Source organism: Vanellus vanellus (genome assembly GCF_965231255.1).
Source record: "Vanellus vanellus genome assembly, chromosome: 2".
Classification (NCBI taxonomy): domain Eukaryota; kingdom Metazoa; phylum Chordata; class Aves; order Charadriiformes; family Charadriidae; genus Vanellus; species Vanellus vanellus.
In genome coordinates, this window is record NC_138906.1 from 33,747,404 (window position 1) to 33,762,686 (window position 15,283).

General features: G+C 39.6%; 1 protein-coding gene across 2 annotated transcripts in view; it reads left to right on the forward strand.

Annotated features, from left to right (window-relative positions):
* Positions 1-15,283, forward strand: part of BZW2 (basic leucine zipper and W2 domains 2) — a 58,136-nt gene that overhangs the window by 13,301 nt on the left and 29,552 nt on the right. For both annotated transcript variants that reach the window (XM_082498995.1, XM_082498994.1), the window contains exons 2-3: positions 8,411-8,475; positions 14,102-14,278. In XM_082498995.1, coding sequence (XP_082355121.1) covers positions 8,418-8,475; positions 14,102-14,278 — 235 coding nt within the window. In that variant the 5' untranslated portion in view covers positions 8,411-8,417. The remainder of the gene's footprint in view (positions 1-8,410; positions 8,476-14,101; positions 14,279-15,283) is intronic.

Here is a 15,283-nt window from a genome sequence, read left to right on the forward strand (position 1 = left end):
CCTTGTGCATGCTTTGAAGAAATAATTAGGGAGTTCTAAATTGAAAAGTGCTTTACTGCTTACAGCAGTTGTCGTTTTATTAAAGCCATGGCCTTCACCGCTTGCAAGTGTGTAAGAGGTGCTGGCTATTAATACATCCCTCCTCCGATTACTGTATTTAGTTCATGAAATAATAAACTGTTAGCAACTGGGAGGCATTACTTTCTGGGGAATGCACACTTTATATAATTTTTTTTTTTAATTTTAAGCTTGGCCCTTGTAATTTTGAAGGCAATTTATGGGTTTTCAAATGCTGCAGCGCTACATCTGGAGACACTGGTGATCTCCTGTGCTTTTACTGCTGCTTAGAGCTTTGAGGTGGCAAGAAAAATAGAAGTTTCACATCTGATTTTATTGTTGTGATATTTGAATTGTATGAGTAGGGTTGGCACCATAAAAATATAACTTTAAGTGAGCTGATATATTAAAAAAAGAGAAGCAGGGTGGGCTTGAGTAGAGGAGTGGTACACTACATGTGAAAGCTGCTCTTCCTGCACTGGCCTTCATTACTGAGCTGTTCTTGTGTTGTCTTGTGTCTGACAGACTTCGTTACTAGGAATGAAGCCTCTCTCATATTTCTCTTTTTTTTTTTTTTTTTTTAACACATTTTCTTCTGAATACTGGCATTCATTGGTTTATTGAAGACCTGGTTCAGGGGGACCCTATAAAGTAACTCCATCAATAATTTCTTCCAAGTGTACTGCGAACAGTGGCTGGTACAACTCTCTCTCTGCCAAACATTAATGAAAGATTGAGCTCAATTGCAGCAGTACCTTTGCAATCCTTTTTGCAGAATTTCAGCTACACCATTTTAGCAACATCTCTTACAGCAATGGCTGAGATGGTTATATTTTTCAGGATAAACAGCACATGTAATGTCTCTCTGAATTCAAGAATCCTGTTCTAACATCTACACAGTCCACTGAAAGTGATGTCTTGCATAAGGAAAAAAAACCTTATTAGCTTTGGAAGGGTACTGTCTTCCGCTTGTTTTCTAAGTTCACCCGACCCTGATTTCTACTGATGCTTTTTATTCCCTTCTTTTTCTAAGAGGTTTTCCTGCTGGCAAGGCATGCAAGCTTGGAGTTGGATGTCTAGCCATCACCTTAAAATGAATATTAATAGGGTATGAACTGATCTGTAGCAATACATCCTCTCCGTAATTTCAGGGTACTCTAGTTAGGAGCACAGTAGCCTAAGAGAGCTCTCAACAGTCTGAGAAAAGCGCCTACTAATACCTTGTTCTTGAATAATTATATCTAATTCCTCCTCTTAGTTGCTGAAAGAAACCTTGTTACCGAAAGGCATTTTTTTGTCTGAGTCAATCCAAGTGTATGATTTAATTTTCTTGAGTTGTATTTTGATCTAATTCAACTAGATTTTGATCAGTTCACCCGATCTAGTTGAAGGTGTCCCTGCTCATTGCAGTGGGGTTGGACTAGATGACTTTTAAATGTCCCTTCCAACCCAAACTAGTCTATGATTCTATGATTCTGTTTTTACCTGTCAGTGATTAAGAATTTGTTTCTCTGTTGTTTTTTCTTTCACTGGCTGTGCCATGACTCGTGCATATTTCATATGGTTGCTGGTTACGAGACACAGAAGTCCATTGCCTCAGTGGTTCAGTTTACAGTTCTCTTGACCTGGTGAAGTGCATCTGGAACGCTTCGGTCGTGGGAGGTTTCTGTCTTGTTTGTACGTTGTTATTCAGCTGAGCTGCTTCTGTAGAAATTCTTGGTTAGTGACCTAAGAAATACCCGCTCTCCTGAAATCCGTGCAGCAGGCTGGATCTCTAATGCAGCGTGTGATTGTACGTTAATTGATGGCAGTGGGGTGTTTTGACTGTTTTTCAAGAAACATCTTCCTGTTCATCCCAGTTTAGCAGTTAGGTGATGAGATTTATGGTACAAATTTCAGTGAGTTTGTCTTCTCATTTTTGTCTGGGTTTACTTATTTCTCAGTTAGATAACTACTCACAGGTTACGCAATTCTTTGCTGGAGAATCTTGCATGAGCACAATTTTTTATTTTTTACTTAATGTGTGGTAAGTTTCATTATCTTTTGGTATTTGTTTTTACTTGCTGCAGAATGAAACCAATTCCACTTGTTTCATCTCTTTGTTTTCTCTCCCCCAGTAGGCATACTAATAAAGGACAAGTACTTTTATTGGAGTGGACACTTACTCTTTACTGTGGAAAAACACTGTCCTGTGATTAAAAAAAATTAAAAAAAAAAAAAAGGAAAAAGGATTAAGGGCCTTAAAAGCTTCTGGAAGGCTCTTTTGGGTAAGACAGGGCATTCAGTGAATGTTGAAAACCTGCTGCAACACTATCTTAAGATACTACATGTGATAGCCATTGGTGACTAGGGCATACTTCCAAGTGTGAAATCAAAGGTCAGTATGTAGTTGCTTCATATACTGTAGGGTCGTAAGCAAAATTAATCCATAACAGGGGATGGATTTTTCAGCAATAGACATGTGGAATAGCAATATCCTTTTTTCATGTAAATATTAAAACGTGAGATTGATTGTATTTACCCTGCACATCCTTACACGACTGCTTAGTCCCTGCATGTTGCCACTGAGGTTGTTTGTGCAATAAAGTCAGTAAGGGAATTTCAACATGGTGAGAGCCTGGCTCTGGCTTTACTATTTGTACTGAGTGGGACTTTTGGGATAAAGGTTTCATAAACATTGTAAGTCGGCTGGTGGTCTCTGTGGCAAAATAGCAGGATAAACCTTCTGGCTGGCAGTGCTGCCCTTCCTGCTGATTTGTACCATGGTTAAAGTTACAGAACTCCAGGTTATTAGTCACTTCTTAAGAAAAAAAACCAAACAACACCACCCTATGTTTTAGGAACAAAGGGCAAGAGTTGGGAAGTGATGATGATATAGCACAAGTCAACCTGCGTGAAGAAAACCTGGCGTGTCTCACCAAGTGTAGGGGCTTGGTCTTGCCCGCTCCCCAGATGTGCGGTGAAGGGGAGAGGAGAGGTGGCTTCGTAGTGCTGCTCTGGACCCATCCTCAGCATGCGGGACCCTGCAAAGCAGCAAATAAAGCTTCTTTCCTTATTTTTTGACACTATCAAAGCGAGCTTTAGCAGGAGGTAGGGAGCGTTGCTGCTACTCTTCACCTTGCGGGCTAGCCATCATGCTGCCTTGGATGCGTAAATAAAGCACTTTTCCTGCACACTGAACCTGGGAAACATTGGTAGCCGAGATGGATTTCATAGCCTTGCAAGGGTGCGAAAACGTGTTAAAGCAGAAAATGCCTCACAGCTGTCAAGGCAGTGAATGCCGCAGTAACCATGCAGGCTGCGTGACTGATGTGTTCTGTGGTTGCTCACTTCTTGCTGCACCCGGGTTTTTGGGAAGTGCCTGTGGAAAAAGAGGAGCTGTGAGAGTCCCCAGAGGGACTCAGTGTCCGTGTGGAGAGTGGGAAGCCTGATGAGGATTTGGCAAGAACCAGTGGCTGCATTGTATCCGTTCTGTCCTGTCATCCCCTTACATCGCTCTGTTCCTCTGTACTGGTAATAATTTATGAGTTTTCCACCTACAGATTTTGTTAGCTCATAATTTAGCTGCCTGCTGCCTTCCTGAGGAACAGAGACAGCTGCTGGCTGTGAGCTGACATGTTTCCTTGCCAGCAGAAGTGCAAGGGCAGCTTTTCCTCCATGCTGCTTGAGTTTGGTAATTTGCTTTTAACATAACTCCTTGGCTTGCTGCTGAAAGAAGAGGAAAACCCTCTTTAGGTTTTCATCCTAAGCCTGGAAATGTAACAGTGAGAGGATGAAAATGCCTGGTAACATTGCTGGATGAAAAAGACCCAATAAGGCCTTTTAATGTCCTGGGTACTCCACTTCTTTGGGGAAAAAAGATTCACATTGATATGTGGGTTGAAGTTTTTTCTTCATAGAAGCTCTCCCCATCTATGCTTTTATTTTATTTGACTGTATGATGGGTGCTCCTGTCTTGCATGATGTCTGAGCAAGGAAAGGGGATGGAAATAATTCCTGCCAAGCATCTGTTCCTGTGAAAGCTGGTGGTGCTGTGTTGGTGGTGCTCTGGCAGCTTTCTCCAGCACCCTGTCAATCAAAAGCCATCGGCATGGGTACCAGCAGCAGTAGCATCCTGTGGAGCAGTGCCTCTGGAGCCTGCTGGTGGGCTGCTCAAAGGGTTGCTGCCTGCCCCCGTGGGCTCCCTCACCGTTGTTACAGTGCCCTGTGTACATAGAGCCATAAATTCTTGGTAGGGAGTTTTATTAAACGTTTGTTCTTTTTTTGATGTTGTCTAGCATTGATTTCCTTCTCTCTGTAACTAGGGCAGTGAAGCTTCACTGCCGTGAAGCATCTCTTCTTGAATTCATTGTGAGCTTGTTAATGTTTGAAGAGTCTGAGATGATTCTGAGATTTTGGCTAAAAGTGTAAAATGATGCTTAGAAAAATATTATTGGTTTGGATAAATGTTTTCAGTATTATTTTTTTTTTCAGTTTGAGCAATATTTTTCCAAGAACGAATGTTTCCAGTATATTAGCTTGGTAGAAACTTCAGCCTTATCAAGGCTTTAAATAATTTAGGAGTTGATCATCATAAGAATTTCCCTATGGTATGGATAAAAGACTGCATTTTTTGAACTTGTTAACTTGCTGAAGCTCTGAAGTAACTTTTACTTCATCTGTTGCTGGTTTTATAAATTGATTTTATTAATTAATGCTGGTTTTATTAATTCTGTTACAATTTTTATTAATTGTGTGAGAAGGATTGGTCGATTATAGAAGCTGCAGTATCATCTGTGTCTAGATATCTACAGCTGTAGATGTCTCAGTTTTATTTTAACTGTTTAGGAACTTTAGCATGTAAATGATAAGCAACTGTAGAGAAAGCTGAACTTGTGGACTTCAAGCAGTTTCAGGAGAATGTACCAACTCAACAACTTATGTATTTTTTTAGGTATGAATCTGTTTTGTAGAAGCCTGTTAACAAGAGTGGGAGTTGAATTTGGGAAACTGTTTTGTCATGCATTTTTTTATTTTTCTGAAAAATTTTGAAGCCATAAGTTAGTTATCAGCAGTCTTAGGCATTTTGAGGTTTTTATGGAAAATGAGCCTGTACTGCTCTCTGACATCTCCCACTTGAGTCAGCCCAGCTTCTGACTTACCTGATTATAAAATAAAAAGTATTTGGGTATATGATTTGAACACATGAGTTTTCTACAAGAAGTTTTCTGGATCCTAATGGGAGAATCAAGGGTAAAGCATCTATTGCTGAGCCTCTCCCGTCTTCAGTAGAAGAGTGGAGTCTGTGAAAGGAGTGTGCTATCATTTCCACATCTCTTGCTCTCTCTCCTGCTGGCAACTTGTATGAATCCTGGAGGATATTGGGCTGCAAGACAGAATTTTGACTGGTGGTTTGGGTTTTGTTTTTGAGGCTTTCCTTCCTATCCATACCCGTCCTTAAGATCTTTACTCCTTTGAAACCGTTATGACTTCTCTAGCTGGCATTTTAAAATGTGCCTTTGACTTTGACCTACCCAGATCCTGTACCTTTCAAAATTGAGAATATGTGTAATAGTTCAGGGTCTTTTATGATTTCCAGCCTTTATGGCTATATGACACCTGAGAGGCAAGCTGCGCTGCGATGCAATCAAGTGTACTGGGCAAGTTTATATGCTGCCACCCTGAATTTACAACCTCCAGCCATCACTTCTGTCCTGTTGTCGGTGTGTTCTTGATTAAAAAAAAAAAAAAAGTTTTTGCCTTGCATTCACTTTTGTAAACTTTAAACTGTCATCCAGGCACCTGTTGTGGCAACAACACTTTAAAATCTCATTTGCAGTAGCTGGTGTTATTTGTAGTATAGATACGTCCTGGGCTGTCATATAAATGGCTGGGTTGGGTTTGCTCAGGCTCATGCTGCAGTTTCTTGATGAAAGTGCCTGTGCTCTCCCTGGGCCAGGGCTTGAGGGGAGTTCCTTATAAAGCCTGACCCTCACTCCAGCAGATTAGAGCGCAGTGTGTTTAAAGCTAAATATAGAAGAAGGCAGATCCTGTGTTCCTAGTAATTAACTGTTCAAGAGTCTGTTCTGTTGTACTGAACCTCTAGTAATTAAATCTGCCACAAGTGGTGAGTCTTTTTTAAATCTTGTTCCCAGCTGTCTTAAAGGGTGTATTTTATATTCACAGGGAACAATTTTAAAATCTGCCAGTCAAGCTTCAGGTGGATGCAACTCTTCTTGCAGTTTAAAAAGACAAAGTGTAAAAGGAAAGGAGAAGCCTAGTGCTAGAAATTGAGCATGTTCATTTACATCTTTTACAGCAACTAGTAAACCATACTGGTATGGCCGGGTTGAAGGTCAGGTATCACTCATTTCACTGTCCCCAAGGCTTCTGTGTGTTCATTTGAAGTGGGCAGCCCCGATCCCTGCCCCACGGCATGTCTGTGCTCTGAAAGACCTCTGATTAGAGGATTGATTCTTACCTGCTGTGTGACTTGCTTGATACTTTCTTTCCAAACCTCATGGGCTCCTCCTGCAATCTATTGAAATGAACATTTTTAAACCCAGAACAAGGCATAAGGTTGGGGCCAAGCATAAAACCAATCAAAAATATCTGGGCGAATATTATATTTTATAGATCAATCTTTTACAAATAACTGAAGGGCCCAAAGACAAAGCAGACAATTATGTCAAATCTAGCCAGTCACTGGCTAGAGGCTGGGCTGTTGCTTATTCCTGTTGACTGCTAGATTATCTGCCTAATTAACTTGTAAAGCACCTCCTGTTCCTCTGCCACTGAGACAGCTAAGTGGGGAAGGAGACTTTTGAGCTCTGTTGTGCAGGGAGGCTTGGATTCTACAGCACTTAAAAAGATCCTGTGATATCATGGTTAGCCATTTTTAACTCTGCAGATGGGCAAATGACTTTTCCAGAAGGCTTGCAGCTGTTTTGAAATGCTCCTTGGTCTGTTAAAACCATAACTTTAAATCTCAGTGATGAATGGGAACCTCTCAGTTTAGCTGTTTGTTGCATCTTTGTGTTTTTTATGACTTGCAGGGAGCAAAACCAGTCTTGACTCTGAACTTTACTGGCTATTACCAGTGTACACGGGCAGTTTTTGAATGTGGGTGAATGGTGGTAGACCTAGGCTAGAAAGCAGTGGTTTGCTGGGTTAAACATTTGAAATGCTGCAGAAGTGGCCAGCCAGCGATGCTGCAACTAGAAGAGGTAGTCTGGGGAGTGGGAATGTATTGTATACCTGGAGCATTGTTAAATGAACTTCAGGGGTAGAGGGAGCATTACTTGAATAGTAACCTGTGATTGATGGCGTCTTTCTAGCCATGGAGCTTGAGTTTCTCTACGCTTATGGTAGGAAGAAATGTTGGCAAATGCGTGTACTTTTAAACTAGACCTGCAGTCTGCAATGAAGAAATACAAATAACACAAATTTTTGTAAAACTAAACTTATTAGAAGAACATGCCCAAAGGACAAAGCTTCTTGCATGGGAAGGCTTAATTCTGGACGAGCAAATCATATGTGACAGTGACCTAATGACCTGCAGGGTGTGAAATAGGTGACCTGTAAGTCCCAGCGCTGGCACTTGCTGTTGGCAGGACAGGGATGTGACCCGTGACGATTGCCACGTGCTGCAAACCTTGCCTGTATTCGCTGCTGTTTGCATTCAGCTGTCAGTTTAGCTGTTCGTTGCACAAGTTGTGTCTCGTGTGATTGAACTAATTAGATTCAAAGCTGAAAAATAGTTTTGTTTACTATTGATAAAATGGCATGAATATATGATCACTTCCCAAATTTTTTGATGTTGCATGTTGAGATTTGAAGAAACATTTGAGAGGGATTTGATTGTTAAAGCATTGTCTTTGTGGTTAGACCGCAGTCATTTCTTCAGAAGGACGGTGTGTAGCCCTTGGAATCTGATTGCCCATTGAACATGCTGGAGTGCAAGACCTATGTGGCATGGAGTGCTGCCAGGATCGTTCCCAGTCCTGTGTCCTGGCAGCTTCTGTGTGCCTGAGCATCCCCATCAGCTGTGCAGGCACCGCTGCTGTACTCCTGCCTGGCAGTAAGGGCAGAGGCTCCATCACCTTCCTGCTCAGGTTTGAACCTTCACAGTTCTTTATAAGGATGCTAAGAGCCAGGTTTTGAGAGAAGCACATCTCATCAAAGTTATTCTTGGATCATAGTGCTCTTCATCTTTAAGATAATGTGAATTATACTTGGAGTATACGTCAAGACCGAACTTCCCCTTTCACATGTTGGGATTTTACTAAACTGAATTTTTATTTTGCCTTTACATTAAGCTGTTCTCAGTAAATGCCGTAGTAAAAATGTATTTTTCTCTTCTTTTTTTCTCCAGAAATTTTATGAATAAGAATCAGAAGCCGGTGCTAACAGGCCAGCGGTTCAAAACTAGGAAGAGGGGTAGGTTACATTACATTTTTAACTTTATTTTCCTCTTTGTTAAAATGACTAGAAACAGGGCAGGTAGAGTAACTGAAAATTCAATAGGATTAAGGTTTTTCTCCCCTTCTCTTCAGCACGGTAAGAGTGTAGATGTTATTTTTAACTAAGCTCTACAAATGTTATTATTTTCTCTATATATCTTGGGACTTTCTGTAAAACTTGGGTTTATTAGCTGTTAAGTCTTGTAGAAGTCTCAGTAAAAAAAATTAGATTCTAACAGTTTATAGTATACATATGAGGAAAAAAACTTACTAGATCTTTGTTTTGGGTGTTTCTCAAAATTTCTCTTTCAATTAAAAAAGCAAAATATGATCTTTTATTTAAAGGTTGCATATAGAAAATGTGGCTTGTTTTGATTTTTATTTTTATTTCTTTCGCTCAAATCAATGCCATCTCTATAAATGAACCTTTCACATGTAAAAAGGAATTATTTCACCTTCCTTCTTCATGAGGTGGTCAGATCATCGCATTGGCACTGCTTTCTGTAACAAGAGAAGTCAGAAAGCTCCTTTTTCACAAATATTTATTTCTGCTGTGTTAGTTTTTTCTGTTTTTTTTATTGTTAAAATAAAACAGTTACCATTGCCTAAGACACATTTTACTCCTTGTGATACTGATTTTCTGTAAACATGACTAACACTCTCTTTCCTTAATTACAATATTCCATCAATTTTTAAAAAAAGGTAAGTAGTGCTAATGACACAGCGAGTGTCATCCTAATTTGCTCGCTCATACTGTACTCAGAGTTTATCTGTCATGGTTTAGGTGTCTGAGATGAATGCACAACACTGAGGCAGAGAGCAAAAATACATGTAATGAATGATGTGGGTTGTTTTTTTTTTTTTTTTCAGAATAAAAAAAATCTGGTTCATGGAAAAAAAAGGCTTAGATTTTTTTGCTGTTGCAATAAGAGATTATTATAGCACACACAGGTGGGGTACCTGTCTGTCATGTAACAGACTTTTTCCATATTGACTTTCCTGTTTCTAATCAAAAGCTAATGCTTGCTCTTGACATCTTGTGACAGAAAATATAAATAAGAGCATTTTCTCAGTGCGGATGAGAGAAACAAAAACAGTTAGTAACCTTTCTCAGAAAATTACAAATTCTATCATGAGTCTGCAGAGCAGAATGAGTGTCTTAAGATCTAGGATGATCACGAAGCTTGGATAAAGATTGCAAAATAGTTTGTCTTCAGTTGTGTTAATAAGTGGTGCCAGCTTTCCTATCGTCTTTCCTCCCTTGCACACATCACTTCCTCAGTTAGACTGGTGCGGTCTCTTAAATGGAAAATGTCCTTTCTATGATGTACATACAACATTTGTAGGTATAACTAATTAAAAAAAGAAATCTATATTGTTTGCATATAAATGTCACAATGCTCCAGTAATTAGTGGGATTAACTTTCTATCAGCATGTTCCAGAACATTGTACAGTAGCTGTACACTGCGTTAACTAGCAACAGCATAGATGTAGCTAGGGGAGTGGAATTTACAATCCCTAAAGAAATACCTGTCAGATTAACCAGTAAAAGCAATCAGATATGCATACTGCTGGATCGAACCAATGTATTATTAAGTCTAGGTCAGTCAATTATGGTATGTGTGTTAGTTGCTAAAATTGTCTTAGAAAATGTTTTCTCTCTCATAAAGACTTTCTTTTCAGTCCCTGTTTTGCAATGTTTTTGGTATTAATGGATCCTAATATGGGTTTGGTCTTTGACTCCTATTTAATACAAGTAATAATTAGAATAAATAAAGAGTTTTTATTTGTAATTCTGTGTCTATCTCTTGAATTTCTGTTACAGTGATTGGAAGTGACAATAAATACTCATTGACTATATGGAAGAAGGAAAAGACTTAGGGGAGTCTGGAAAATTGGGGGGTGTTTTGGAGGGTTTTTTTTTTTTTTGAGGGATTACTTAAATGAGATTGGGGATATTAGATGGCTTTAATATAGAAATCTTAACATGCAAACACTTCTTTTTGTGCTTAAAGCATTAAATCTCTTCTTCAAATATGGTAGGATCCTTGTTGCCTTAATATTTGAGGATCCTGCTTAGAAAATTGTAGATACCTGTTTTCTTTCTGGAGACAGAGGGGTCGAGAAGGAGAAATGGCTTCCTAGCATGTTTATTCCCTTCTGTTTGTATGCACTTTTTCTTTTTGTATCATAGCAGTGTCACAGACTGTCACTAGAAGAAACTATTAGTTTTTTTTCTCCCTGGTTTCAATATATCAGGGAGTCATGACATTTCACCCAGTTAGGAGAGAGTGCAGTGTCTGTGGCTGACGGCATTTCAGTCCTCGGAGACTCTTCTGGTGTATGTAATAGGCAGATGGGTAGGGGGGGCTGAAATGTGCAGATGCTGGGGAGACTGAGCCGGTTGAGAGATGACTGCCGGTTCTTACCAGTTGATTTGCGTCTCATGATACTCTTTCCTCTTCTGCAGCTCCCAGAAGCACTGCAATTGTCCATATGAACTCTATCACCGCTACTAATCTCTGAACACAAACCATTTTTGAGCTTTCACCAAGCAAAAGAGGAGGACAAGGATTTATTTTTTCTTTAAAGTTTTAAAGAGTGCTTAGTGTGTAAAACAGTTTTGAGAGAGCTTGTAAATCCCACTCCTTCCAATTCTATTAGTTGACCTGATAAAAGGTATAAAGCTTGTCTCCAGCATATATAGTGGCAGACATTAAAATCACTTTGAAAAGATTTGAAGGAAGAAAAATGATGTTTTAAAGGGAAGAACCTTCCGAGGAGAAGAGGCATCTTAGAGTTTCATGTCAAGTTTTTAGCAATCCAGGCAAAGAAAATAATTTGGTTAGTTCTCTAGGATAATTTCTGTACCTGTTGAATACTGCTTTTTTGGTGAGGGTCAGCAGTAGTTGGCATCTGGCTGGGATTTGTGCTTATGGTGCAGATACATGGAATATGGATTGTATTGACTCTACTTGTACTTGCACACATGGAAGTTGATGTCTTTGTTCTGAAACGGAAGAGGAGGAAGTAGGAGCAGCAAAAATGCCAGTAGGAAATAAGGAAAATTTAAGTATCCAGACAGTTGACAAATACCTGCAGGGCAAAAAGCTTCCTGAAGCATTAACAGAAAAAAACTGAGTATTGTTTAAAGTAAGCTGACAGGCAATACCTGAGACCCAGGTTTGTTCCCATGGTATAGATAACATAGAGTTTCCCATGCTATAGATAACATAGAGCTAAAAAAACTGGTGCAAAAAGTAAATGTCAGCTTAAAAAGAAGGTAAGCTAAACAATGCATATTACTTTCAGAATGAAAATTATCTAGTAAAAAGTCAATATTAACACCATTTTTTTAATGTGAAATCAGAAAGGGGGCCAAAGAGGGCATTTCATTTTTCTTCCACAGAAATATCGTTGCAGGTGTTCTGTTTAAGAGTTAAGATTCATTCTTAAGGAGGGGGGTAAAAATGTGTGCTTTGTGATTTCCTTAGAAGCAAAAGAAAGGAAATGAGGATCTGGGAACACGATGAAAATGAAAAGCTGCGTGTAGCAGTGCTGCATTGGATATTGAATGCATCACATCTGCAAGCTACACCTGCCTCTGCTAGCTCGTGATTGAAACTGTGCTCGTTTAGTAATTATGCACTTGATAGCTCAACATACTGTTGCCACTTCTTGATGATGGCTTCTTACTCACCCTGTTGTACTACATCAGCATATTCCTCTTCAGTACATTAGCTTGGTAGGAAACTGTTTCAATAAAATTAAAAATCGTTTTTCATGCAATGAGTTTACCTCCTCTTCCTGTGTAAATTTTTAGATTGTGATAGACAAGAAAATAGTAGGGTACTGCAGATGAGAGGAGGACTTCTGGGGCAAGAGAAGAATCTCTTTAAAATAGCTAAGAAATATTAATCATGGTGTTTGTATTTGTACTGGGCGCTGTGCACCCATGATACCAAGCTTATAACACCTTTCAGTTTAGACATGAACATCTTAAATTTTTAGAGAAAATACAGTTGAAAAAGTAAAATAGCATTGTTTTTGTAATTCATCTCTTAAGACAGGACTCTGTCGTTTTACTGGTTAATGAGTCGTCAGACTTTTTTTTTCCCCCCTGCAAATAATGCATTAAAAGAGGGAAGAATGTGCAAGTGATGCACCACTGAAGATGGTGGACTGAGTGCATCCCAGGTACATACAGGGGAACGAGAAGAGAAAGAAATATTTATATATTAAAAATAAAGCTGATAAAAGTAGGTATTGTGTGTAAAATAGTTCTTCAGTTGGAGTAAGGCTAATGTGGCTCGAGAAAAGAGATTAGGGGAAGAAAGGCTATTGGAAACCAAGGTCTTCTGGTTAATATTTGGGATAAAAAGCTGCACTGTGAGTTGCAGAGAAAGGAAACCTGCAGCCAGAGGATGTGTAATGTCTAGAACCACCTCTCAAAAAGCCTGCGAGGGTTGCAGCTGGCGTGTTTCAGACTGCACATGTTTAGACAGGAATTTTGCCAATCCTCATTCGTCTTAGTAACTAAAACCCCTGGATTTATCTTCTGGATGTAATACGTGCAGGTTTTTCAAAGAACTTGTATCAACATTTGTGTCAGCAGGTGATAACAAACTTTTTTGAGTTTTGAGTTTTTTGAGTGTCTGTCCTGGTTTGAGGAACAGCTCGCAGTTGTGTTTCTGAAGTTCAGCATTATTTTGACGGTAACAAGCATTTCGTATGTGCCCTTGTATAAAGTCAGGACATGCTTTGCTAAGAAGCTTCAAGTGTCTTGTAAGCTGTTAACAGCCTGCAGGAAAAAGCAGCAGGAGGTACGGGTAAATCTACCTAGCTTTATCTGGTCTGGAGGTTGCAGTTACATATGTTGTGGTTAATGGCCTTGACATAGGGGTGTTGTCTGGGGGTCAGACTGTACTTTAATTGAGTTCAACCAAGGACGGCTGTAGAAAATGTGATGCGAGTGCTTCATTTCTGTGTTCCTAGCGCTGCGTAGGTCTGTGAATATGAAAGATAAATTCTTGGTTACGCTGTGTGACAGGGTCCTAAATGTTTACGCAAAACCTGTTTTTATGAATACCTTGATCTCCTCTTTTCCTGAAGACTTGTCTTTTTAAAAACATTTTACATATGCCACCATAGTTATTTAAAGAAAAATATCAAGAAATGAGAAATGAAGTGTTCTGACAGTGAGATTGTTTACATATAACTGACATACCCTTTATTCTGCTATCAGATTTAGCAATGTAATGCATAATGATACGCACATTCACTAATATCTTCAACAAGAGAAGCAAGAGTATGACATTTAAAAACAATTTCAATAATTGCTTTTCCTCCCTTTTATTTATTCCTTTATGTTTGTATGTGTTTTAGTATTTTGGGGGCATGGGGAGGAGAGGGAAGCAAGGGTATACACTGCAAAATTTCCAGAGGCAATAAAAGTCAACCAAACAAACTTTTGGTGCGTTGACCAGAATAGGAAGAATATGTTTAGGTGCCATGGTTGTCATTTCAATTGCTGGCTGACAGGGGATTTTAAACAGAAAGTTTCAAACTGACACTCTCTCCTTCTCCTTTATCTCTGTTCCAGATGAAAAGGAGAAATTTGAACCCACAGTCTTCAGGGATACGATTGTCCAAGGCCTCAATGAAGCTGGGAGTGACCTGGAGGCTATAGCCAAGTTTCTGGATGCAACTGGCTCACGGCTTGATTATCGTCGCTATGCTGACACACTCTTTGATATTTTGGTAGCTGGCAGCATGCTAGGTAAACTGCAGTGTACCTGATGCTGAATTTTGAGGATCAGCCTTGCTTCTTTTGAGATGCCGTCTTCCCTTACAAAGTGGGAACTGTAAACTGTATTACTGTTTCACTTATCTGATACATCCTGGATCTCGTATCATAAAATTGTTTATTGTTTGTAGTGTGGTAATACCTAGGCACTTGATTGTGTGAGGCATTCTGCAAATACCACAAAAAATGGATACTGCTCTGAGAAGCCTTCAGTCTGAGCTGAAAAACCATATAAATGCAACCGCAAAGAAAATGAGACACTAACTAGGGGAAACAGGAATTTATTAGTGTGAAAATGTGTAGTACAGCACTCCAGGTTATTAGTTGTTGCAAAGCTTGCTTTGTAGATGTTGCAACAAAGGCTAGCTAAGAGAAGTGAAGGATAATGAGGAATGCTTAGTGGATGTTCATGGGGCATTTCTCCCAAGTGTCACTTGCAGCATGATCAAAAACATACCTTTTGCCTTCCTCTGTAGTTTGAATAAGTTGGCTCTTTTTACTGGTCATGTTGATTTGCTTCCTGCTTCCTGCTCTTTGGTGTGTAAGAAGAAAAGATGTTTTTGTAAGACTTGAGGTAATGCAGGAAACAAAAGCCAATGGAAATATCTAGGAAAAAAGGTCTCAACAAAATAAACCAGGAGAAAACTTTTGCACCAGTGTTTGAATGTTTACGTGGGCTTGGTAAGCATTAGAGGGGTTAGGGAGATCACACAGAATGGTAGGGGTTGGAAGGCACCTTTGGAGATCATCCAGTCCAACCCTCCTCCCAAAGCAGGTTCACCTATAGCAGGTTGGACAGGAATGCATCCAGGTGGGTTTTGACTATCTCCAGAGAAGGAGACTTCACAACCTCTCTGGGCAGCCTGTTCCATGCTCTGCCACCCTCAAAGGAAAGAAGTATTTCCTTATGTTCAGATGGAATTTCCTGTCTTCCAGTTTGTGCCCGTTGTCCCTTGACCTGTCGCTGGGCACCACTGA